The following is a 25,408-nucleotide window of genomic DNA, read 5'->3' on the forward strand; positions in this document are numbered from 1 at the left end:
TTCTAGACACTTAGAGTCAAAGGACAAAGTCAGTCTGAATGAATGGATCATGCCCCGAGGAAGCAAGAGAGAAGGAGTACCTGACCTCACTCTTTCTTCCCAGGGAGCTTTGCATGGGCTCCCTACCGACTGAACCCAGTGGGTACCAAACAGTAAGAGAATGCATAGTTGTAATCCATACAGCCCAGCCTCCTAGGGAGAAGGGAGGGTAGCAAATGAAAGATATTCAGCACAGTCTCTCATTGGAGTTTAACTAGCATTTAGCACAAAGCCTGGCACATAGAAATGCTCCTAAGGATGAGTTAGTTGTGACCTTAAGTCTCTCCATCTAACTTTATATAGCCCTTTGAGTTTCTCCAGGGGCACTTACTATCTTCTGCCTGTACAGAAACTACTGAACAGCATCAGCCATCAAACTGTGAGCTCCTCTCTTTCACCCTTTCTCCTTCCCTCCTTTTCTCTCCCTCTTCCTCTCTTTTTGGCTGTAAATACACTTGCTTTCAATAAAGATTTGTAATTGCATCAATTCAAATATGAGGACTATGTCCTATCACATAATTCTAAATTTTCTGCATTTAACTTCCTAGCTTTTTTTTTTTTTCCTAAAATTCACTAAATTCACCTACTTTGTGTCTAGCACTGTTCTGAGCATTTAGATTTGAAGGATGAGTAGGCAAGGTCCCATCTTCACAAGGTTTACATTGGGAGAGCAAAGAAATGTAGATAAGCAATCATGATATGACTCTATCTGCATGGGGAATGTTACAAAATGGCATTTTTGCTGGTGGGCCCAAGGGTGAGAAGAGTAGAAAAGAGAGAGAAGACCAAAGTAGCAACAGCTTTGCGCTTACACACACGCATGTGTACAGGCACACATACACACACACAGAGTGGACTCTAGAGGTGAGAAATCAGGCTATATATTAATAGAAATGGCTTTCTGAAAGAAGAATGCATTTTCTTAATTTCAACCTAGATTCCTATAGTATAATTACTTCCAATTAACATTCAAAAGATTCTCTGGCCACTAAGTATGCCCAGTACTGGGGGTCAGAATGAGAAGAAACTGGGGAAGTAAGGAAGATGTTCTTGGGGAGAGATGTTTCTTGCTGATATGAAAACAATAGCAACTGAACGATCGTCTCCTGGGCAGCAGGGAGCTTTAGTCATACCAGAATAAGAAGTAAGGAGGATGAAGTAACTTCAATTATTCAAAACTATAGAGAAGAGAGCTTGAGTTGTAGAAAGTCATAATGACAGATTCTGCTTTCTTTGCTGATTAAGTGTGATATAGTGGGAAGGGCGTTGCCTCTGCCACTCACCTCCATGACTTCAGCAAGTTTCTTAATATATTTGTGATTCATTGCTTACCCTGACAAGTGTGGATGAAGTTACTCACCCGAGAACTGTTGGGAAGACTAGCACAGTGGTGGCCAACTTGCTTTTGGTGCCCAGGATTGCTCAGCATTACTGTCACTTTATCTAACACATTTCTACCCTGGGAAAAGATTCGGTGTTCTCAGAACCATATCACATCACCACTCCTGTTAAAGTTTTTTATGTACAGCTTTTTGATTGCGCTGAAGAGCCTCATCTAGAGCTGAATGTCTTTAGACCAACTGCAGTGTTTGAAGAGCCAAATCACACAAACCCTCCTCAGTTTTTTCCACTGTATCCCCCAAGAAATGCTAACCCCTTATCTTGGAAGGCAGTACTAGCTAATGGAATCCCACTGTTCCAGGGGTAAGATGATGGCATAGGTCTGTTGGAGGGGATTCTGGTTATCTGGTGATCTCTGACAGCCTGATTAACTAAAATGAGAAACCAGGTCTGACTATGGTTTCAAATCAGTATTAAATTGAAGATGGCTGAATGGATTTTAATATTATTTCTCCACATATCCTGAAGACATTCTTCAGCATTTTCCATAGGTGGGATCAAGGTAAAATTCCAGCGGTGGCCCTTGACCTTAAAACTAATCTCTCTATTTCAATGCCAGCTCTTCTGCCAACTAAATACCGTTAATGTTAAGTTCTACATTTCTGATAAGAGATCTTTTCTACAGTAAACCACAAAGAGTTTCTTTTCTTCTTATGAATGTATCTTTTATAATTTGAACATGATTAGAGATAATTAATCCTTATATATAATGAATATTGAAGCATTTTCAAAGATTCAAAATGTAGCTATCTGATGTACATTTTAGATGAAAATGTACTATACTTTAGCAGAAAACAGGTTATTATAATGACCAAGATGGTATTTAAATTTTAAGAAATTTCAAGTAAGCAAGGACTCAAAGATATTGCTCATAAAGAGTTAAGAGGATAGAGTATAGAATAAAAACATTTCATTTCATATATTTTAATTTATACTGTCATTTCTTTTTGCTTTATGAGCCAGTTGTAACTTAGACATAAAAAAATTCCCTTAGGAAATATTTTTAGATTTAAGTTCCTCAAACTGTGACAAATGCTCAGGTAAGGAAACAGAATATGACCTGGGATAGCCCAGAAATTAATCATTCTGTGCCTCATTCCAAATTGTTATCCACTGAAAAAAATTCTACTTAATATGTTAAAGTTTTGTACATTTTTCACTGTCTTCTACTGTATGAAATGTTCGAAGAGCCCTTGGTATAATGAAATAGCAGTTAGAGAAGCTTTTTTGTTAATGATGATGAATAATGTAATTAAGATGCAAGAAATGAATTCTGTACCAGCTTCTAAAACTGTAAGTAGCATATCTTTGAGAAACAACAAGGAGAAAGTATAAATTTTCAAGGAAACTACCCAATTTAAACCATAGGGTCAACTTTAAGAGGAAGAGTTTGGTAATTATTACAAATATTAATATAAGTTCTACTAATGTTACACAAAATAGTGTTAAAAAGTGCCTTAGAGTTCCTTACACTATCATAAGTGTCAAACATAAGTAGTGATATGGTGAATTTTGCTTTTAAAAACAATTAAACATTGTTTCCTCATAAAAATATACTGAGGATATGCTTGACATATTGGGATTTTAAAATTAAGAATGCAAGTATATTCTTTCCTGGACAGTTTCTGCATCCAAAATACCTTTCTCTTTCTATTTTCAAGACTCAGTTTTTCCACTGGCTGTTCTACTTTTATTTGTCTTCCTGAGTCAAACTGTTCCCTCTTCTAACACGATTTATGTTACTTCACTTCTTACACTGTTTCAGACTAGTATTAGTGCAGGGTGTCCCAGCCTCAGCACTACTGCCATCTGGAGACTTGAAGATAACTTCCTATTGTAGGAAGCTGTCCTGTACCCTGTACAATGTTTAGCAACCTCCCTGGTCTCCATCCACTAGATACCAGTAACAAATGCCACTCCCAGATGAAAGGATCAAAGCTCCTCAGACATTGACAGATGCCCCAGGGGGACAAAATCACCTCTGCTTGAGAACCTCCATAGTAGAGCACCTGGTGTACAGAGCACTAGGTTCAGCTTTGAATATATACCCTATGGTATGTGATCTCAGAGGCGATACTCAGTAAATATTTCTTAAGTGAATGCAGGGTATTTGTTGTTGCTCAGTCATGTCCGACGTTTTGCAACCCCATGGACTGCAGCATGCCAGGCTTACCTGTCCTTCACCATGTCCCAGAGCTTGCTCAAATTCATGTACATTGTATCAGTGATGTCATCCAACCATCTCATCCTCTATCATCCCCTTCTCCTCCTGCCTTCAATCTTTGCCAGCATCAGGGCCCTTTCTAGTGAGTTGAGTCTTTGCATCAGGTGGCCAAAGTATTGGAGCTTCAGCTTCAGCATCAGTCCTTCCAACGAATATTCAGGATTGATCTCCTTTAGGATTGACTGATTTGATCTCCTTGCAGTCCAAGGGATTCTCAAGAGTCTTCTCCAATACCACAGCTCAAAAACATCGGTTCTTCAGCATTTAGCCTTCAGCCTTCTTTATGGTCCTACTCTCACATCCATACGTGACAACTGGAAAAACCATAGCTTTGACTAGACAGACTTCTGTCAGCAAAGTAGTGTCTCTGCTTTTGAATATGCTATCTAGGTTTGTCATAGTTTTTTTTTCCCAAACAGCAAGCATCTTTTAATTTTGTGGCTGCAGTCACCATCTGTAGTGATTTTGGAGCCCAAGAAAATGAAGTCTGTCACTGTTTCCCCATCTATTTGCTATGAAGTGATGAGACTGAATGCCATGATCTTAGTTTTTTGAGTATTGAGTTTTAAGCCAGGTTTTTCACTCTCCTGTTTCACTTTCATCAAGAGGCTCTTTAGTTCCTCTTCACTTTCTGACAGGTGGTGTCATCTGCATATGTGAGGTTATTGATATTTCTCCTGGCGATCTTGATTCTATATAGCCTTGATGCATTCCTTTTCCAATTTCCAGTCCATTGTTTCATGTCTAGTTCTACCTGTTGCTTCTTGACCTGCATACAGGTTTCTCAGGAAGCAGGTCAGATGGTCTGGTATTCCCATCTCTAAGAATTTTCCATAGTCTATTGTGATCCATACAGTCAAAGGCTTTGGAGTAGTCAATGACGTAGAAGTTGATATTTTTCTGGAATTCTCTTGCTTTTTGGATGGCCCAATGGATGTTGGCAATTTGATCTTTGGTTCCTCTGCCTTTTCTAAATTCAGCTTGAACATCTGGATGGTCTTGATTCACATACTGTTGAAGCTTGGCTTGGAGAATTTTGAGCATTACTTTGCTGGCAAGTGAGATGAGAGTAATTGTGCAGTAGCTTGAACATTCTTTGGCATTGCCTTTCTTTGGGATTAGAATGAAAACTGACCTTTTCCGGTTCTGCCACTGCTGAGTTTTCCAAATTTGCTGGCATATTGAGCGCAGCACTTTAACAGAGTATAGTGGTATTTCATTGCCGCAGTACATTGCTAGACTAATAAACGTGTTACTCTTATAAACTGATCTGTCAGCTTCACTTGAGGACTTAAGAATACTTATCACTCCATTTTGAATTTGTTTATTTTCCAATATTTGGAACAGAAAGAAGAGCGTTTTTCCAATTTGCCTCATAAATGTCTAATGAAACTATACCCCTTTGTCATTTTTTCTTATTATTATTACTGGAAAAAGAGGACATCTAAATCTATTCTAAAAAGAGATCAAAGAAAGAGGAAGAGAAGGTGAAAACAGAGAGAATTGAAAAAGAAAAAATAAAGAATAAGTGAGTAAGATATAGAGTGTTTTTCTATGCTATAAACCCATTTATGTAAAAGCTGAATTAAAAATATTTTCAAAGGAAAGTGTATCTTCAGTTTAAAGACAGTGAAAAATATAACCCAATTAATTATTCATTTTTCCTTATATTTAATGTTACAATTAATTTTCTAACACAGACAAGGATAATGCAGAAAGGAGAAAGAGATGCAAAAGAACATTTTAACAAAAGAAAAGGAAAGAAGAAAATGGACTAAGGGAAGAGTTTAGGAGAATATGAGAACAAAATGTGGATACTTTAAAAAGCACAGTTACATTTCTAAAGGATTCCAATTTCTTTTACACACCATGTTGATTAACACTTGAATGATAATTCATTAATACTTGCACATGTATGAGTTAGAAATTAAGGAGACAAAAAATCAGTTTGCATTTTATCAATCATAGTGTAAAATATTTTTCAAATAATGTCCACTGGGTTATAAGTTGTTTCTCTAATTAGTTCTGTATTCCTAACTTGCGAATTTGTAAGAGAAAAAGTTCAAGTAAAGGGGGAAAATTCATTCAGGGTATTTGACCTTTATAATTTAATTATTATCAAGAAGATGCAGGCATGGGGGTTAAGAGCACAGGCTATAGATCTAGAGTAGCTCCCTTCTTCCTAGTAGTGTGACCCTGGATCTGGGTTTCCCTGGGAGTGAAAGTGGAGACAAGCATTCCACGGTAAAGGATCCACCTGGGAAGGCGTCCTCTCAGAGAGGATGGAGCTTCACATCACAGGGGAGTTTTGGAGTTTGTGTAGAACTCATGTTAGAGTTTTCCCAATGGAGGAAGCTAAAGTTTTATTTGTTTTCTTATCTGCCAACTTCCTATCTATACCATTGGCCGAGGGCTGCTTCCTGGGATATTAGCTGTCTGACACCCTAGCTTACCCTGGATGGGGAGCCTTGGGCAGAGGGTAGAAGGAGTTCTCAATGTGTAGCATTAGCTCCCATTTCATATCTTATATTTGAAAAACACCATAACACCAGCATGGTCTTTCTAAACTGTATTAACAAAATATAAGAATGGCAAAAATTAAATATAATAAATCTTCATGGGTATTTGATACTGTGCCAAATCCTAGAAAATTATCTGGATAATTGCAATAGTATTTAAACTGGAAACTGAGACCTCATCTGATCATTTTGGACTCTTCCTCGTACTAGGATAAGAAATACAAAAAGGGGGAGAATTGATCCTACTATAACTGTAAATACTCATCTGCAGGGATATAAGAGTGGCACCCAAGTTCCTCTCTTTTAGTACAGCCCAGGTCAAGCATCCATAGAACAGTAGACCAGTCCATTTAAATAAGACTCTTGAGAAGCCAACTTTTCCCTGTTTGTCATTTAAAGAACCTGAGGAAGCTGAGGTTCTTTAGAAGACAAAGAGAACACGGACTGGCCCCAGGCATTTGGAAGTCATTTAGGGTCTGTTACAGAAAATGGAGACTGTGTCCTTTAATATGTTCTATTTTTGGTTGTGTTATAAATAATTCTAATATCCAGTGACTTTTCCTCTTATCTCTCCTTTCCATATTTTATGAAGGATATGGTATTGTTGCTCACTTTATTATTCAGTCTGTGGCAATGAGTATTGAGATAGGATTGTGATAGAATTAGAGTAAAAGATGAATAGAGACTCAGAAACACTGCATCCATTAATTGGTGAGACTGGCTTGCCTCATTTTTGATTGAACAAGGGTTGTGCTATATTAGGCAGCAGTATTTCTTCCTTCCCCTTCTCCTCCAATTTAAAAGTATAAACCACTATCTGAGCAGGTAGAGAGGAGAGCTAGAGAGAGATGGCAGGTGACAGTGAGGAAGTCCTCATGATCATCTAAAACGTGGCAAGAATATGAGCTCCACGGGGCGCCATGGGCAGAAGCTGGTCATCAGTCTTCTTGCTGGGACCTCATTACAGAGGGCTGGACACTAGAAGAAGATATTCAAGGAGCAAGAAGCCATGGCATGTGCTGCAGGAGGCAGCAACTGAGGGGTCCCTATAGGGACCTGGGGCAGGCTGCATTCATCATGAGGTTCAGCGGACAGGAGGTTCCCTAGCATTGGGCCCCTGGGAAAGTCAGCATATGGACACAACTGTAGGGGGACTTTAAAGATATCCCCCCCTCCCCTTCAATTTCTGCCCCCAATACCCTGAGGCAGAGAGGTATCTAGAAGATGATGGGGAAGGGGAGCAGAGTGCACATCAAACTCCCCCCACACCTCAGGTCCTGTGGACCTGGTCATGGTGGGCTGGGACCAGCTGGAGGGATGCCAAGGGAGGGACGGAGGGGGAGATGGGAATAGTTTCCACGGAGCATGGTTGAAGGTACTATCAGAGAAAAGGCAAAGCCATTTCATATCTAAAGCTTACCAATTTCAATTATGCAGAAAAAATTGTTACTTAGAAAAAGCCAGAAAAGGCAAGTAAAAAAGAAACCAAGACTAAAATAATTAATATAGTTAGGGAGTATTGGGATAATGAATCCTCTTACTCCCCCACTCCCCATATATTTTTAATGTTGCCATACAATTCATACAAAACAAACATGTATACCAAATTCCATACACCAAAGTTGAAATATTTATTAATATAAGATTAGATTAGGAAGAAATAGTATAGTAGGAAAAATAAGTGGAGAAAGAAGGCTGAATAACTTGGCTTACGGGGAAGGCCAATAAAGTTCCAGACAAGGAGCTTGCACTATCTACGTTGGGCCACCGGTGCCCACTTGAATATCTAAGCGTGCCCCTCCTTAGGCTCCCTTTCGCGAGGATCTTAAAAGCCGGGACAAGTAAGTAGACTTAGTGAGCCGCCCTGCTCCAGATGGGAATTCAGCCTGAAATTAGAGTAAAGAGGAGACACGGGGGAAACCAGTCCAGCGACTGGCTCCGGCCTCTATTGTTCAGAAGGCCTTTTATACTTTCGATAAAACATGGAGATCAATGGGTAACACAAAGTTATGCAGCGTTAGCAGTCCAGACTGTTATCAAAACCAGGCTTTTCTCTCCACATACCTAATTGTATACACAAGTCTTAGGTAATTCATATCATCTTCCAGCCAAAAGGGCCAATTAACATTTTACAGCCTTTTTTCTGATAAGGGTTTGTCAACCAGAAGACTTATTTGTGTTGATCTTCCCAAAGTCTGGTGCCATTCTCAGAAAGCACTAAATAAAGTTACATTCTTACATAGCAAGGACACAAGAGGAGTGCAGTGATATATAACAAAGAGAAAAGTAATTAACTCAAAAGTCTAGTGTTGCTAACATCAAAACTACTATATATCTTTTTCCATATCCCGTTTACATTGACTAACATCCTCCCAGGTGCCTAAAAGATAAAGAATATGGAGGCCTGGAGGCAATCATTGAGTCAACAGTGAAAACCCGTCACCAATATGATTTTTAACTCTTTAGAAAAGGCTCTGTATCTTTAAGATGCTTTAAGCTTTGTGCCTCTCTCGGCTGGGGGCCTGTAAGCAATTCGCAAGCTGCAAGAGGTCTGGGGGACCTATTAGGCAAGCTAGAGAGCTATCAGAGGGGTTTAACTGAAACATCCCTTTCAAATGCAGAAGACTAAAGCCCTGAGCTGACTTTTTCCAGAGAATATCAGAAGAGTGGAAAAGCAGGCAGATTCTTATTTTTGCGGGGGGTGGATGCTCAAGAAATTCCAGGGGGAAAGCCTGAGGTCTGATTAGCCTTGCCATCAGAGCTCTGCCGCATGACCTTGTCATGGGTGGAATTCCTCACACTGGCTCCCGGCATCGGGTTGTATGTATATACACATAATGTATACCTACAAAAGCAAAGCTAAGTTTTTAAACACTCACATTTTCTTGAGAATAAAGCAACAACAGTATTATGATGAGTTGTGTTAGAATTGCATTCATATTTATAGTTTAGAAAACCTTGAGAGATCATGATTCAAGGAGTAATGTACCTCTTGACAAGGCCTTACACTCAACTCTCTTCTTTTTGGAACCATCCTAAGATGTAATCTAGGTTTGAAGATTGCATTAAAAGGAGTGTTTGTAGCATTTATTGGACACTGTAAGAAAGCACAAAGTATTAGGTCAAGCAGCTACCTAGTACCTACCTTGGTATTATCTTCAAATGTAGTTAGAAAAGTGAAAATATCCATGATGAAACAGAGATAAGTCTGAAGGATTTTTATCAAGAAAAAAAAATTCTGTGTGCTTCCTTTGGAAGGATCTCTCATGAAAGAAGTTGTGTCCTCCTCCTTTAGTGGGTGCAATTTATTATGTTCTAGAATTTGAGCCTGCATTTGATTTTTTTTTTTACTTAGAGTGACATTTTCAGTAATCACTCAGAAATGCCAGATTTTAAATGCATGTAATTACCAAAATATAATAAATCACAAAGCAACTTGAAGGAAAGGTTGTTTAACAGTAATATCCTAGAAGCTTATGAGGTGGGAACTTTGACTTATGAAATAGATCTGAGTTTCCACTAACATACTTGGCTCTTTTCAAAGACTTAGAATTTTCTCCTATAAAATTAAGATTAAATGAGATTTCCCTCCTGAAAACTCAAGAGCAGGAGATTATTTTCATTTGAAGTTAGGATCTGAGGAATTATTATTGTACTTTAGAAGTTACTGAGACCAATAAACACTGATTATTTTGTACTAATTTGAGAATATCAGTTATGGTTATTCACAACTAGAGTTTACTAAATTTTATGAAATTAAAATCAATAGCAAAGGTTAACTATTCCATATAATTTTAGTATTAAGCATGTATCAGTATTATTGAAATTATTTATAAAACAAGTTTCTAAAAATTGAATAATTTTTTTTACAAATCATAATCATCCATTCTTATTGATGCTTTATTACAGTCAAATTACAGATATTATTTATAGTGATTTCTATGTTGAAGTTGAGTTGTATTCAGTTTACCTCTGTTCATGTCCAGTGTGTTACTTACTCTGTGAGGTTTGGGTGTCTATGAATTTCTTTATCAAGGCATCAGTCGTTTGGGTATAAAGACTGAGAGCATATCTCAGAGACTGAAGATCTGGGCTTTTCTCCAAGAAATTCTTTTTCAGGCCATTTCCTCCTGCATGAAAGTATTGCTAAAAAGAAAAGAAAAACAATGTAAGCAGAGGCATTTAGAAAAAAGTATTAGATGAGGGATTTTATGGCCATAGTCATGAGGTTCAGATGGAATAATACAGTATAATTAACATAAGATAGATACAAAGACATAGTACCATATGGCCATTACCAAGTCATCGCCATGCAGTTTAGGTTACCTTGGTATCTCAAGTGTTGCTCTCATTTAAAACTTTAGTTAAATCGGATCATGAAGATGCAGAGGCCGAATGCTTACAGAATGCTAGGTTTAAGATAATGTGTCAACTCGATTGCTGACTTCTGTTTCCAGAGCATGAGAAAAATATCCAGGGTTGTCAGATTTCACAAATAAAGTATCTTCTGGTCACATGTTTTCCAGATACTTATTTGCAATTCTAGGCCAAGTGCCCACTGCTCCCACCTTCGCTGTGATCTAATCACACAGTGGTACACGCACATAGGCCACCCTGAGGATGCAGAGTGGTCCTTAGAAACCCAACGTCCCCTAAACTGTGTCTGAGAAATGTAATAAAGCAGTTTCTTTCTCCTTATTTTTCTTTGCTACAGTCATCCAACAACTCAAAACATCACCATATTTATAGGTTAAATACTAGAGAAGATATATATTTGACAATAAAAATGGTCATTGAGGGATGTTAGAGTTTCTAATGTTGCAAGTATTAAGCACAGGCTTCACTTCAGAGGGCAGACTATCTATCTCAAGATATGTGATAGAGCTAAGGATGTTATTTCCCAGCAACTTATAGATGACATGTTCACTGTATCCCGTTAAGGGTAGATAAATGGGTCTTTCTCTTCCTGTGCCAACGCTGAGCTTCACCCGCGCTGCAGCCCGGCTCACCAGGGTCTAGGATTCTCACAGGATGGCATGTTTTGAAAACGCTCAACAAATGATTCTGATACACTCTCCTGTGTGTCGTTGGTCTAGCCTACTTAAAGGTTTCCAAGGTAAAACATGTCAACTGAAAATTCAAAATTACTTCAGTTTTCTTCCCTCTGCAGAAACATATTCTGAGCATTTGTAGGCATTTGGTTGTAATTTTAGAGACTATAATCTAGAGAAAATTCAAGGCACAGGCCTGAGAAAGTAGGCAGTGGGGATATAAATTGAAGAAAGTGTGCTACAATCACAAACTCCTTCCTCAAAAAGAAAAACCCATGGTCACTTACAATCCCATTCCATTGTAGCCGAGTGCACTGTGAAAACACAAATTGCACCTAAATCCACCAATGTTTATGAAGAGGGAGCAGAGAAAAATGGGGAAAGCCTTTTCTTATTTTTGAAGGGATGACAAAGATATAATATTTAAACATTTTCTATACCTTGATCTTATATAAATATTAGATACTGTGACATATAGAAAGCATTTATTGTGGAGTTAAGAGTCCAGAATTGTTTCAGGTGCCTTGGGGGATGAAAAGATATCAGAATTCCTTTCTTCAGGAAATGTGATATGATACTTAAGTGGAAAAGTATTAATGAATGTATTGAGAGGGGAGTTTTGCCTGGAATTGACTGGGTGGGGTGAGCTCCGGAGCTCTGTTTACGTAATGAACCAGGGAAGCATCAGATGAAATAACACACCCTACTTGCAAAGAGATGCGGGATAGACTGAACCAGGACTTGGTGGCTTCTCAGGAGGGGAAAGCATTCTCCCATTCATTGTTTCCCAGACAAGCTCCAATCTTATCATACCTGAGCATAAGTGCTGGAGGCTTAAGTTAGTAAAGTACAGGAAGAGTAATGAGCAGCAACTTAGATGATGTTTCATGATCTCTTGGGACTATATGTAGTTGTCAGAAAAAACTGTGAAAAACTTTGAAATGGGCAAAAGCGTTTAATGAGTGCTCATGAGACCTATCTGAGTTATCTTCACTCGGAGCTATGTGTGTGTGCTCAGTTGTGTCTGACTCTCTGCAACCCCATGGACTGGAGCCTGCCAGGCTCTCCTGCCCGTGGACTTTTCCAGGCAAGAGTACTGGAGTGGATTGCCATTTCCTCCTCCAGGGGATCTTCCTGACCGAGGCATTGCACCCGAGTCTCTGTATCTCTTGCCTTGCTGATGGACTCTTTACTGCTAGGGTCACCTGGGCTATGTAAAACTCTGTAAATTGGTAGAAAATGGATAATAATGCCTATGACTCCTGTCCAAAGAGATGCAAATTATTTATTTCTGGTGGGATGCAGCTGATCACCATTTTGTGGCCAGATCTTTTTGCCTCTATTCAAATTTATTTCAGCTTTCCTCATTGCTTGTCTTTATGAGAAGTTCTTGGAATTCTTCTTTGAGCCAATTGTAAGATCTTACTGGTTGTCTCATTAGTTGATGAGTTAAATAATATTATTTGACAAATTTTATAACTGAATGAATATCACAGTTATACTCTTATTTTTTAAATTAATTTTTATTGGAGTATAGCTGATTTACAGTGTTGCTAGTTTCTGCTGTATAGCAAAGTAAATCAATTATACATATATGCATATCCACTCTTTTATATTCTATTCCCATATAGGTCATTAATGAGTACTGAGTAGATTCTCTGTGCTATACAGTAGATTTTCATTAGTTATTTTATATATAGTAGTATTTATATTGTCAATCCTGAACTCCCAATTTATCCCTTCCTCCCTTCTTCCTTTGTAACCATAAGTTTGTTTTCTACATCTGTGACTCTATTTCTCTATTTCTGTTTTGTAAATAGGTTCACTTTTACCATTTTCTTAGATTTCACATACAAACAATATCATATGATATTTGTCTTTCTCTATTTAACTTACTTGACTCAGTATGACAATCTCCTAGGCCAACTGTGTTGCTGCAAATGGCATTTTTCATTCTTTTTATGGCTGAGTATGATTTCATAGTGTGCATGTGTGTGTGTGTCTGTATATATATATGTATATATATACATATACATATTACATCTTCTTTATTCATTCCTCTGCTGATGGACATTTAGGTTGCTTCCATGTCTTGGCTATTGTAAATAATGCTGCACTGAACACTGGGGTACATGTGTCTTTCCAAATTATGATTTTCTTCAGATATATGCCCAGGAATGGGATTTCTAGATCATATGGAAGATACATTTGTAGTTTTTTAAGGAGTATCTATACAATTCTCCATAGTGGTACCAATTTACATTCCCAACAATTGTGTGTGGGGATTCCTTTTCTGTATTTTTTTTTTAATCTCAGTTTCAATTTCATAACTTGTGATTGGTCTGTTCATATTTTTTAATTTTATTCTTGGTTCAGTCTTGGAAGGTTGTGCCTTTCTAAGAATTTGTTCATTTTTTTTCTAGGTTGTCCATTTTATTGATTTATAGTTGTTTGTAGTATTTTATATTTCTGTGATGTCAGCTGTAACAGCTTCTCCTTTTTCATTTCTAACTTTATTGATCTGAGTCCTCTCTCTTTCTTCTTGGTGAGTCTGGCTAAAGGTTTATGCATTTTCTTTTTCTTTTCAAAGAACCAACTGTTAGGTTCATTGATTTTTGCCATTGTTTTCTTTGTCTCTATTTCACTTATATCTGCTCCAATCTTTATGATTTCTTCCTTTCTCCTAACTTTAGGTTTTATTCTTTTTTTCTCTAGTTGCTTTAGGTGTAAGATTAGGTTTACTTGAGAGTTTTCTTTTTTCCTGAGGTAGAATTGTATTTCTATAAACTTCCCCCTTGAAACTGCTTTTGCTATCCCATAGGTTTTGGGTTATCATATTTTCACTGTCATTTTTTCTCTAGGCATTTAAAAAAATTTCCCTTTCATTTCTTCAGTGATCATATACTCTTTTAAAACAAATGATCTTTCACAGTGTATGTAAAGTAGCGTGGTGACAACCTTAATTTAGATTGGTCTAATTTTTGAGGAAGGGCCATCGCCTATGGCTTACCCTAAAGAGCATCAGTGACGGGGTGACCTTCCTGGCCATTCTCTCTTCCTCTTCTCCTTTAACAAATATTTACTAAATCTGTGTTGAGAACCAGAACTTACACCAAGGATATGAAGCAAAAGAGGCCTAGAGATTGTTCCCAAAGGGACTGTGATCAAGTAGGAAATGTTATAGTCAGTGAATGACTCCAATGATATGTTGGAGGCGTAATAAAGAGAATTTAAAAAGACAGACAACAGGACTGGGAAATAATGCTGTTGCTGAAGGAATCAATAAAGACTTTCAAAGAGGTGACACCTATGGTGTCTTGTTTATTAGCACTGCCATTTTCCACTTCAGCAGCCACCAGATAATTTACCACGATGGACTAACGAAAGGGGAAAATCCCACTAGGTAACTGAGAGGAACTGCTTGAGAGGAAGTACAGGTATTCCCCATTTGAAAATTGGCTTTATGCTACTTCACTTTTGTAGATGACCTACATTAGCACTGTTTTCATTAACCAAAAAAGACATGAAAATGATTTTCACTTTTGTGAAAAAACAGATGTTAAAACAGCAGTGAGCTCTTACAGAGGCAGTGTATACCTTGAGTAGCAAGAGTGGTACCACCCAGCACCTAACCCAGGAATTACACCCAGCATCTGAGCATGATTTTGGACTGTTTTTGTGCTTGATCTCGATTTATTTTGTGCATCCCTGAGCAGAATGAGTCCTAAGGTAACTGCTTCTTGCCTATGTCATTTCAGCTAATAAAAGGTTTCATAGGAATGCTCTCCCTTCCTATAGTGGAGGAAACCGGCAGTGGTAGTTCTCATGTTTCTTTGGTATAGTTTAAAATACACTGTTTTACTACTGTCACCGCATTGTCATTACTAACCCTGTGCTTCCTGAAAGTTACAAGTTGCCTTTAGGAAGTAGAAAGCCTAGAGAAGTTACGAGATTTCACATACTCTTAAAGATTCACAATGCTTTTTAATACATTAAAGGCTGTGCGATTCACGGTGGTAGGGAAAACTGTTTGACCTTTCACTAACATACCTGTTCTTAAAATTATTAGGCTATAGGACACCTATCACACAGGACATCTACTAACTCTCAGGGACACACAAGTGTTCCATGGAATATTGTTTAGGAAACTCTAAAATAGAAGAATGTAACTGGACTTAATATAATTGAGGTAGCTGCAGTCCATGGGATCGCGAAGAGTCGGACACGACTGAGCGACTTCCCTTTCACTTTTCATTTCCATGCATTGGAGAAGGAAATGGCAACCCACTCCAGTGTTCTTGCCTGGAGAATCCCAGGGACGGGGGAGCCTGGTAGGCTGCCGTCTATGGGGTTGCACAGAGTCGGACACGACTGAAGCGACTTAGTAGCAGCAGCAGCAGCAGCAGCAGCAGCAGCAGCAGACTTTATGTAAATACTGAACTAGCGTTAGCTATAAGAGCATAAACTATGTACAGTATTTGTCTTGAAACTCTCTAATAACTTTATAGGAAGACATGTTTTCATTAAAAAGGCATTATTTTGTAGGCTTTCGGTACATGGGGAACTAATCATATAGTGAAAACGTAAATAAGGTATGAGCTTGTTCCTGAATAAAGTCTGAGGGTCTCTGTAGAGTTTCAGGTTATGATCCAGAGCAGACTTGCTCCTTTTGAGCCATGGAGAATTTTGAGTCATTCGGTAAAAGCTCTAGCAGGACAGTAAGTGAACAGTAGAAGACTTGTAAAGGCAGAAACTGTGCCTTTGTCTTTTAAGTGCATTGTATAATAGAAGATGTTGTAAGACAAACTCAGGCCAGAAGGTAGCAATGTTAGGAGAGAAAACAAGTTGCAGGAAGCTAAGCACCAAAGCCTCTGTTCAGTGAACACAGATAAATAACACATGCCATGGGCTCCTCATTCACAGAGAAAAGGAAATGATTTCTATGGTTATGCAAATGCCAACCTGATGACAAGGAGAAAAGGAAAAGGTCTGTATTCGCAATAAAATTTTTATTGCAAAGTAAAGAATGGGGGTGACATGGCTTAGCATCAGTAAAATTAAAATTTTAGAGTCTTAAAGGTTTACTCGTGCTCAAGTTTAACATGATTTAGCAATTGATGAGGCAGTGATCAAAGCTAATGAAATCTAATCATGTATTAATATCATAGATAGGTCAAGACAAAGGGTGTGATAGAGTAACAGCATTTTCTGCTGATTTGAACATATCTGGAATATGAGGGTGGTTCCTTGGCATCACCATTTTATGAGAAATATAAAATGTAAATCACCTCAAGGTATATGACCAGAACTTTGTAAGCTCCAGAAGGCATGTTATTCAATAAACAGCTGCAGATAACTTGGGGCAGCATGATAGTTTTAATGTCTGAAAGGCACTGAAAAGGGGAAGACATAGAAAAGGAAACGGAACTATTTTATAGTAGTTTTAAAGGGTAGAAGGAGAACCAGTTTATAATTAGAAGCACTGGGAAAGCAGATACTGGTTTGATATAAAGAAAATATTTTATAAGTGTACCTTAAAACCTGAAGCTGCTACATGTGAATTAGTAAGGTCCCATTACTAGCCATCATTAAGGGACGGTCAGTTGACCAGAGGGCTACCCTGGTAGCTCAGTTGGTAAAGAATCAGCCTGCAACGCAGGAGACTCTGGTTTGATTCCTGGGTCAGGAAGACCCTCTGGAGAAGGATATGATACCCACTCCAGTACTCTTGGGCTTCCCTGGTGGCTCAGATGGTATAGAATCTGCCTATAATGTGGCAGACCTGGGTTCAGTTCCTGGTTTGGGAAGATCTCTTGGAGGAGTGCATGGCAACCCACTCCAGCATTCTTGCCTGGAGGATCCCCATGCACAGAGGAGCCTGGCAGGTTTCCACCCATAGGGTCACAAGAGTTGGACACAACTGAGGGGCTAAGCACAGTGCAGAGTAGCACAGTTGACCAGCAACACCGGAGGTAACATGTTTCTGTGTGAGCAGGAAAAGGTCAGCAGGACATGTCAGTTTCTGTTTTCAGTTTCAAGATGTTAGAATCCTTTCACTTCTTTGACCTGTTCTTTAAAATGTGCTAGAAAACACTTTGTCTTTCCTCTATGCAGTGTGATTTGCACAGGTTATTTAACCTCACAGAGCATTGTTTAATTCCTCTGCAGAATGGGAACAGAAACAGCCATCTTGCCTGACTATGGTGTCGTAAAGAAGAAATTAATTACTCTGTCTGGAAGATTTTTGTGAACTATAGAGTTCTTTCTACTTATAAGCTTTATTGTGAGAATAATTCCCCAGATTCTAGGTGGAAAGAGGAAAATTACACTCCTGACTGATTTGCCATTTTTCTCTGTGGGACCAAGCTTCTCAACCACTTGGCTAAAACGCTGAGTCACCCCGGGCTCCTCCATCATTGCTGCCCCATTTTTTAGTTGCCAAGTTCCAGTGACTGGGCCTTTCTGTGTCACTCTTAGCCATTTTTCACTTTATACTCCTAAGATTACCCTCTTTGTGATAATCCTTGTCATCTTATGCATTAAATAACCATAACTGATGTCTGTGACTACAGTCTTGAACTAGTCAATCCATTCTGCACATTCCTATAAGATTTTCATTGCTGAAATGGTACTTTTAGCATGCCATGTATTAATATTTTCAATATCATCTACTTGCAACCTCAACATTACCTGTAACCTCAATGTTACACTGCTTCACTATGCAAATTTCCAGTTAAATCCAGTCCAGTCCATTGAATGGTCTAATCATTGACTCCCAGCCTTCTGGTCTTGTGGTTTTTCATGGTCAAACTCTTTCTTCCTGAGTATGTTCAAGTCTTCCTCCAAAGAAAATGATTATCCTTCCTTTCCAGCCAGTGAGCTGTTATCTGTCCTTTGTGATCACTCTTCCATATTTCCCTGATTTCTGAAGTTCATGGTGGTTGCTAACTCCCCTAAATCCTTCCCACTTTTATATGTGTCCCCTCCTCAAGCCCAGTTGCATCTGTATCACCCTATTCCATCTCTGACATGATTTTTTTTTTTTTTGTAAGTTAACACATATCATTACTTAATTTTCAACGGGCCTTCCCTGCCTTTTAATCTAGAAACTCCTACAGAAAGAGAACAGCACTGCTTCCTAGAGGGGAGTCTCAGAAAGCACCACAAATCTTAGAGGTTTTGTGCCCTTGTAGTGTGAAAATGCTGCGCACAGGGAACCAAAAGGACGGAGGACAGGACTTGGACTGTTACTCTGGGCAAAGAGTCAGATTTAATAGCATCATTGAGAGAGAATGAGTGGTTTATTAGGAAAGGAGGAGGGCAAAAAAAAATCTAGTTGTACTAGAATATGTAGCGTCTTGGGTTTACCAGTGGAAAGAAGCTCCTTCAAAATAACCAATTCTCAGGCAAAAGGAGATGCAAGTTTGATTCGTGGGTGAGAAAGATCCCCTGAAGGAGGAAATGGCAACTCACTCCATTATTCCTGCCTGGAGAATCCCTGGACAGAGGAGCCTGGCAGGCTACCGGATCGCAAAGAGTCAGACATGACTGAGTACCCATGCACACAGGTAGTATGCTGGTTACATTTATGAAGAGTTTTCTGTACGGTAGGAACTGTTTTCATTGTTTTATATGTGATAACTCATTTTGGTTTTTGACAATACATTCTTAAGTCCTAATTTTACTCCCACAAGAGAGAAGAGTAACTTATATACTGTAGTCTTTCTCTCTTCAGTTCAGTCGCTCAGTCGTGTCTGACTCTTTGCGACCCCGTGAATCACAGCACACCAGGCCTCCCTGTTCATCACCAACCCACGGAGTCCACCCAAACCCACGTCCATTGAGTTGGTGAGGCCATCCAACTATCTCATCTTCTGTCGTCCCCTTCTCCTTCTGCCCTCAATCTTTCCCAGCATCAGGGTCTTTTCAAATGAGTCAGCTCTTCACATCTGGTGGCCAAAGTATTAGAGTTTCAGCTTCAACATCAGTCCTTCCAATGAACACCCAGGACTGATCTCCTTTAGGATGGACTGGTTGGATCTTGCATACCAAGGGGCTCTCAAGGGTCTTCTCCAACACCACACTCAAAAGCATCAATTCTTTGGTGCTCAGCTTTCTTAACAGTCCAACTCTCACATCCATACATGACCACTGGAAAAACCATAGCCTTGACTAGACAGACCTTTGCTGACAAAGTAATGTCTCTGCTTTTTAATATGCTGTCTAGGTTGGTCATAACTTTCCTTCTAAGGAGTAAGCGTCTTTTAATTTCATGGCTGCAATCACCATCTGCAGTGATTCTGGAGCCCAGAAAAATAAAGTCAGCCACTGTTTCCCCATCTATTTGCCATGAAGTGATGGAACTAGATGCCATGATCTTTGTTTTCTGAATATTGAGCTTTAAGCCAACTTTTTCACTCTCCTCTTTCACTTTCATCAAGAGGCTCTTTAGTTCATCTTCACTTTCTGCCATAAGGGTGGTGTCATCTGCATATCTGAGGTTATTGATATTTCTCCCGGCAATCTTGATTCCAGCTTATGTTTCCTCCAGGCCAGGGTTTCTCATGATGTACTCTGCATGAAAGTTAAATAAGCAGGGTGACAATATACAGCTTTGACGTACTCCTTTCCCTATTTGGAACCAGTCTGTTGTTCCATGGCCAGTTCTAACTGTTGCTTCCTGACCTGCATACAGGTTTCTCAAGAGGCAGGTCAGGTGGTCTGGTATTCCCGCCTCTTCCAGAATTTTCCACAGTTTGTTGTGATCCACAGAGTCAAAGGCTTTGGCATTGTCAATAAAGCAGAAATAGATGTCACTCACTATTCTGATACTCTATCGGTGGTATTCCTCATGTAGTTTCAGATTTTTTTTTACATTTATATCCTCCTTCTGATGTTTGTAAAGATTTCCCATCCTCATACATACGTTGCTTCACTAATATATGTGTGAGTGATGTGAGTGATGAGGGGCTCAAAAGGGCTTTGTATGAGGTATCATTTTCTTTATCTTAAAAAATAACCAGAGATATTTGTGTTTCTTATATTCTTCATGAGAGCGCAAAAAAAAAAAAAAAAAAGAGAACATTTCAGACCTTAATGTGATTTGTGATAAAAAAAAAAAAATAGAACTACTAACTAAAAAATCAGGATACTGTCTGCGTGGTTAAGAAGCCATCCGTTTTATAATTCCCATAAAAATGCTAAATTCTTCACATTTGCCAGATATCTGAAGATCTTTCACACTCTATTTTTACTGGCTCATGGAAATATGCTAATATTTCTTTACAAGTCTGCTGGGAGATTTTACTTCTTTCGTTACATGTACCATTTTGGTAGAAATTTCCCATCATCACTCTCTTTCCTTCCAATACCAGTATCAGACTTCTGGAAAATTCATGCTGATGATCTGTTTTGCAAATTTAGAAATAATCATCACTTGTTTTTAACAACTGAGGTTACTTTAAAAACTTACTTGATAGTTATTTAAGAAATTATTTTTTAAGACAATAGGAGTCCTCTGTAATACATTGGATCATAATATGCTGCTGCTAAGTCACTTCAGTCGTGTCCGACTCTGTGCAACCCCATAGACGGCAGCCCACCAGGCTCCGCCGTCCCTGGGATTCTCCAGGCAAGAACACTGGAGTGGGTTGCCATTTCCTTCTCCAATGCATGAAAGTGAAAAGTGAAAGTGAAGCCACTCAGTCGTGTCCGACCCTCAGCGACCCCGTGGACTGCAGCCTTCCAGGCTCCTCTGTCCATAGGATTTTCCAGGCAAGAGTACTGGAGTGGGGTGCCATTGCCTTCTCTGCATAATATGCTGCTTCCTCCCTTTTGCCAACAAACTCAAGTTCAGATTCTTGGTGTTTATGCCTTATCACTTTGGGTCCAAGTCAATGTGTCTCTTCTATTCTATATAGTCCTTTTAATTCTCAACCAATCTTGATCTCCTTCTACATTAGCCGATTTGAAGTTTTTAGGCTACCCCATTCCTCAATCACATTTCACTCAAGCTTTTCTCTAAGCCTGTGATGACTTTCCCGCTTGCTTTCCCATTTAATGATCTGAAACCTCCTTCACCAGGAAGCTTTCCTCTAGCCACTCACAGAGAATTTACCACCCTCTCTGCACTTCCCAGTACTTTGTCAGTAACTCTCATATTTTATGGATTGTAGATGTTTCTGTTCCTAAGTTAAAAGCAAGATATCGTTAATTTTCAGTCTCCTCTTTAGTGCTTATCATCTTTGTTACATATGGTAAGCTCTCAAATAATGATTTCTGAATTGCAGTACTCCAAACTAGATAGGTTGTTTTGTTCTTCCCATGAGCACCTGAAGTTTAAATAATGCAAAAACCTATACGTACAAATGATAAAATACAACATGCTAAGTAAGAAACAGCTACCAAAACTGACTCTTGAATAATGGATACCAGCATTGTGTAGGACTTGGTCAAGGTGAGAGCCTGAGAGGCATAATATCCCATGTCCTGTTATTTGTCTGGAATCCTGAGTATCAGAAATGGTGTTATCTAGGATTTTTCAAGGCTGTATTTGAATAGATATTCATAGTTAGTCCACATTCTCCCCTGAACACCAAGAAATGCATATTTCTGGAGGGCCCTAGTCCATGTGTTTATTTTCATTTTTTATTGGAGTGCTTTACAATGTTGTGTAAGTTTCTACTGTCCAGCAAAGTGGACATATACATATATACCCCCTCTTTATTGGATTTCCTTCCCATTTAGGTCACCACATAGCACTGAGTAGAATTCCCCGTGCTATTTAGTAGGTTTTCAGTTATCTATTTTATACATATTATCAATAGTGTCAGTAAATATGCATATATATATGTCAATCCCAATCTCCTAATTCATCCCACCCTCTCTTTCCCCCTTGGGATCCATATGTTGATTCTCTACCTCTGTGTCTCTACTGATTTTTTCAGATTCCATACATTTGTGTTAATAAATGATACTTACTTTTCTCTTAGTGACTTACTTTGTATGATAGTCTCCAGGTCCATCTACATCTCTACAAGTGACCCAATTTTGTTCCTTTTATGACTGAGTAATTATATATTTGTACTACATCTTCTTTATCCTTTCCTCTGCTGAGGACATTTAGGTTTCCATTATTTTTAGTCAAACCTCTGTGTTCCATGGCATGATGTCAGACATTTGCCACATACATTTCAGAGTGTCATGTTTAGGTACAAATAACAAATGTTCCAAGGTAATTTAGAACGTTGGGAAAAATACAACCAGCCAGGTTTTTTTCCCCTATGTTTTTTGAACTTCATCAAAAAATAACTAGAGGATGGTTCAAAGTTAAAAAAAAATAATTCTTGAGATTCACGATACAGTCAAGAGTACGTGCTGTCAGGAAAAGCTCTTCTTTTTTTCTTGGAAAGAAACCCACATTTCAGGGACTCTCTTGTAAGTCCTGAATCTTCCTGAGCTATGAGTTTGAGACTCCAAAGCTCAAATAGGGTTTCTGCATTGGCCTCTGTAGCAGCTTTCACATGCTGATTAAGTTGTTGGCTGTTTCAGAGCTGTTGTCTTGGCAGGTAAATGTAATGCCTCCAAGGCCAACCATGCTAGCTGCAGCAGATCATGGTAACTATTTCTTGTGCCATGTTCTATACTTTTGACTTATAGTTGAACCTACCTGTGACTGGTATGACAAAATAACCCAGTCTAATTAGAATTTTAGTATTTAAGTTAATATTTCAATCAGTACCTGTATAGAGGTTGAATGAGTTCATATTATTTTAAATCATTAGAAAATAATCTAAGTAACTGAAACATGGTATTTTAATTTAGAACTAATCTATCTTTAGGAATATTACCCATTTTGGCTTGTGCCTTTTCCTACACCTTGTTAACAGTGAAATAAGCTGTAGAAGCAAAGGCACTGATTTTAGAGTTTGGCATCTTTTCTCAACTCTGCCAATTACAAGTGACTCTGGACTTAGGCAAGCAATTTAAACCTGCTTAGCCTCTGCTTTTCCCTCTGTAAAATGTGAATGATCATTCCTGGTGTCAACACCCAGGATGTTTATACGGATCAGGTGAGAGGATGTATGTATATGAAAGATGACTGAAAGAATGCACAAGACTATTTCAGCTACAGTCTACAAACTCCATAGCATCCTCTTCCTTCAATTTTCACTTTTTCGTGTTCAGCTTATTTGCTTAAATTCACCTAAAGAAGAGTTAATGATCATGTTGTTGGCAGCCTTTGGGAATTAGCCTGGATAGTGTCTACTACTTCAGTATAAGAATATCTTTCCCAGGAAGTCTCCACCTGACAGTATTCCCTTTGCTGATCCCCCAGAAGATTCTGAATCACTAGCTCTTGAGACTACAATTCTTGTAAGTAGTATTCCTCTTTCTCTTGAATTCCTTTGTAGTCACCATTAGAAGCAGTGCCTTGTAGTATAATCAGGGTAAATCTCAGAATCAGAAAAGATGAAAGGGAGTCCCAGCTTTGGCAAACTGACTTCAGGGCCATTGGAAGAAATATTAGGTGACTCTCCTTCTTGGCAGAGGGGCAGAGGACAGGAATAAAAGGCTCTCAAAGCAGGTAAAGTGGGTATAGCATGGAGACCCCAGAGGAGAAGTTGGGGAGCAGGGAGACTGAAGACCTGACCTCAGGTTCTGAGGTTCTGAAGGACCAAGGTCAGACTCCAGTCCTGGGAAACAAGATAATGACATGGACCCACTTACTGGATCTTAGATACCAGGCAGTAGTCTTTTTTTTAAAAGAGCAAGGCAAGTGTCTGGTCACTGAGGCTGAACTAAAGTATTATCACCAATGACCTGGGCAGGAAGACAGTATAGTTGAGATGTCAACATGTAGACCAGAGGGATTTGCTTGGGGATCGGGATTATCCCAGAGTTTGGGCAGAACTAGTCTTGTAGGAGGCGGTCATCTGTCCCCATCCAGAAGAACTAGAGAAAAGTTGAAGTTAGGGGACATGGGCCAGGTCTGTCAGTACGATGAAGGCAATTATCTATTTTCACAGAACACATTTTTCTTGCTCTCTTAGAGTCATCCACTGACCTAATAAAATCCATTAAGGGCTGAATTCTGATTCTATAACCATATTTTTCTAACTGTTTAGTGTGTGCCCCAGAGTTATTTTTTTTTTTTTCTAGCACTTTCCTCTGTAGCCATGAGTGCTGGTATAATTCCAAAGGGCAGTCATTTCTTACACATATTTTTGAAAATTATTCTTAAAAAGAGCTGGTTTTGTATTTTTCCTTTCTTTCATGTTTTCCATTTTAAAAAATAATTTTGCACAATATTTATATACTTCCAGCCCATACTCCGGCTGCATCTTTAGAAACTCCATCTCTGTCATCTCTGTCATCTCAATGCCAAAATTTACACACTCCATTTTCTACCAAGTGTCACAGAACTGTTACCTCACAACTTTTACTTTGCAGTTTTTGCCACTGAAGTAGCAAAAGATGTTCTCTTATTAAACGCTGAAACTGCAAAAATCATGAGGTAATAGCTTTGTGGAGTGCCATATAGAACTCTGTTTAATGACTCCTGTTGTAATATCTGTTTCTATCCAGTGAGATTATTCTGTGCTTGGAAAATGGCGTGTGGTAGCTCACAGGTCTCTGCTACACTCTTTACACTTCCTTGATAATAGGTGCTTCCCCCTGTGAAGCGTTCAGACATTGGACACAGTCCAAATTTAGGAGATGGATTCATATTTCACTCTCTAATAAGCTTTCACATATAAGTATAAAAATGTATGCATATACATCTGTAAGGGATCATATGAAAACAATTCCGACATTATGTTTTGAGATCTACCTATATTTAACCCTCACTACAGTAACTTTTAGGCCAAAATTTAGCTATGAACCATTCATGCACACAATGCAATGCCTTTGGGTTTTCAGCAGAAAACTGAATTATTATCTTTACTAAAAGAAAAGAGAAAATTGATTTTCCAAAATCATTTCAACAAGCATTGAAAACACAAACAGAAATTCTATTAACCCTAAGTCCCCTGAAGCATCTATTGATTTTTAACTGGACTTTGGAGGTACCTGTCTTTCTTTGAAAACATCTGTTACAATATAAGATTTCTTACCCATTTTCTAAAGGTAGACAAGGAAAGCAACTCTAAGGGTAAAGTAATATGGATATA

The 25,408-nt window shown here is 38.7% G+C and overlaps 1 protein-coding gene across 2 annotated transcripts in view; it reads right to left on the reverse strand.

The window, feature by feature from the left end:
- Positions 1–25,408, reverse strand: part of UNC13C (unc-13 homolog C) — a 701,596-nt gene that overhangs the window by 45,900 nt on the left and 630,288 nt on the right. For both annotated transcript variants that reach the window (XM_069596439.1, XM_069596440.1), the window contains one exon: positions 10,182–10,329. In XM_069596439.1, the coding sequence (XP_069452540.1) occupies positions 10,182–10,329 (148 nt within the window). The remainder of the gene's footprint in view (positions 1–10,181; positions 10,330–25,408) is intronic.

Source organism: Ovis canadensis, chromosome 7 (assembly GCF_042477335.2).
Source record: "Ovis canadensis isolate MfBH-ARS-UI-01 breed Bighorn chromosome 7, ARS-UI_OviCan_v2, whole genome shotgun sequence".
Lineage (NCBI taxonomy): Eukaryota > Metazoa > Chordata > Mammalia > Artiodactyla > Bovidae > Ovis > Ovis canadensis.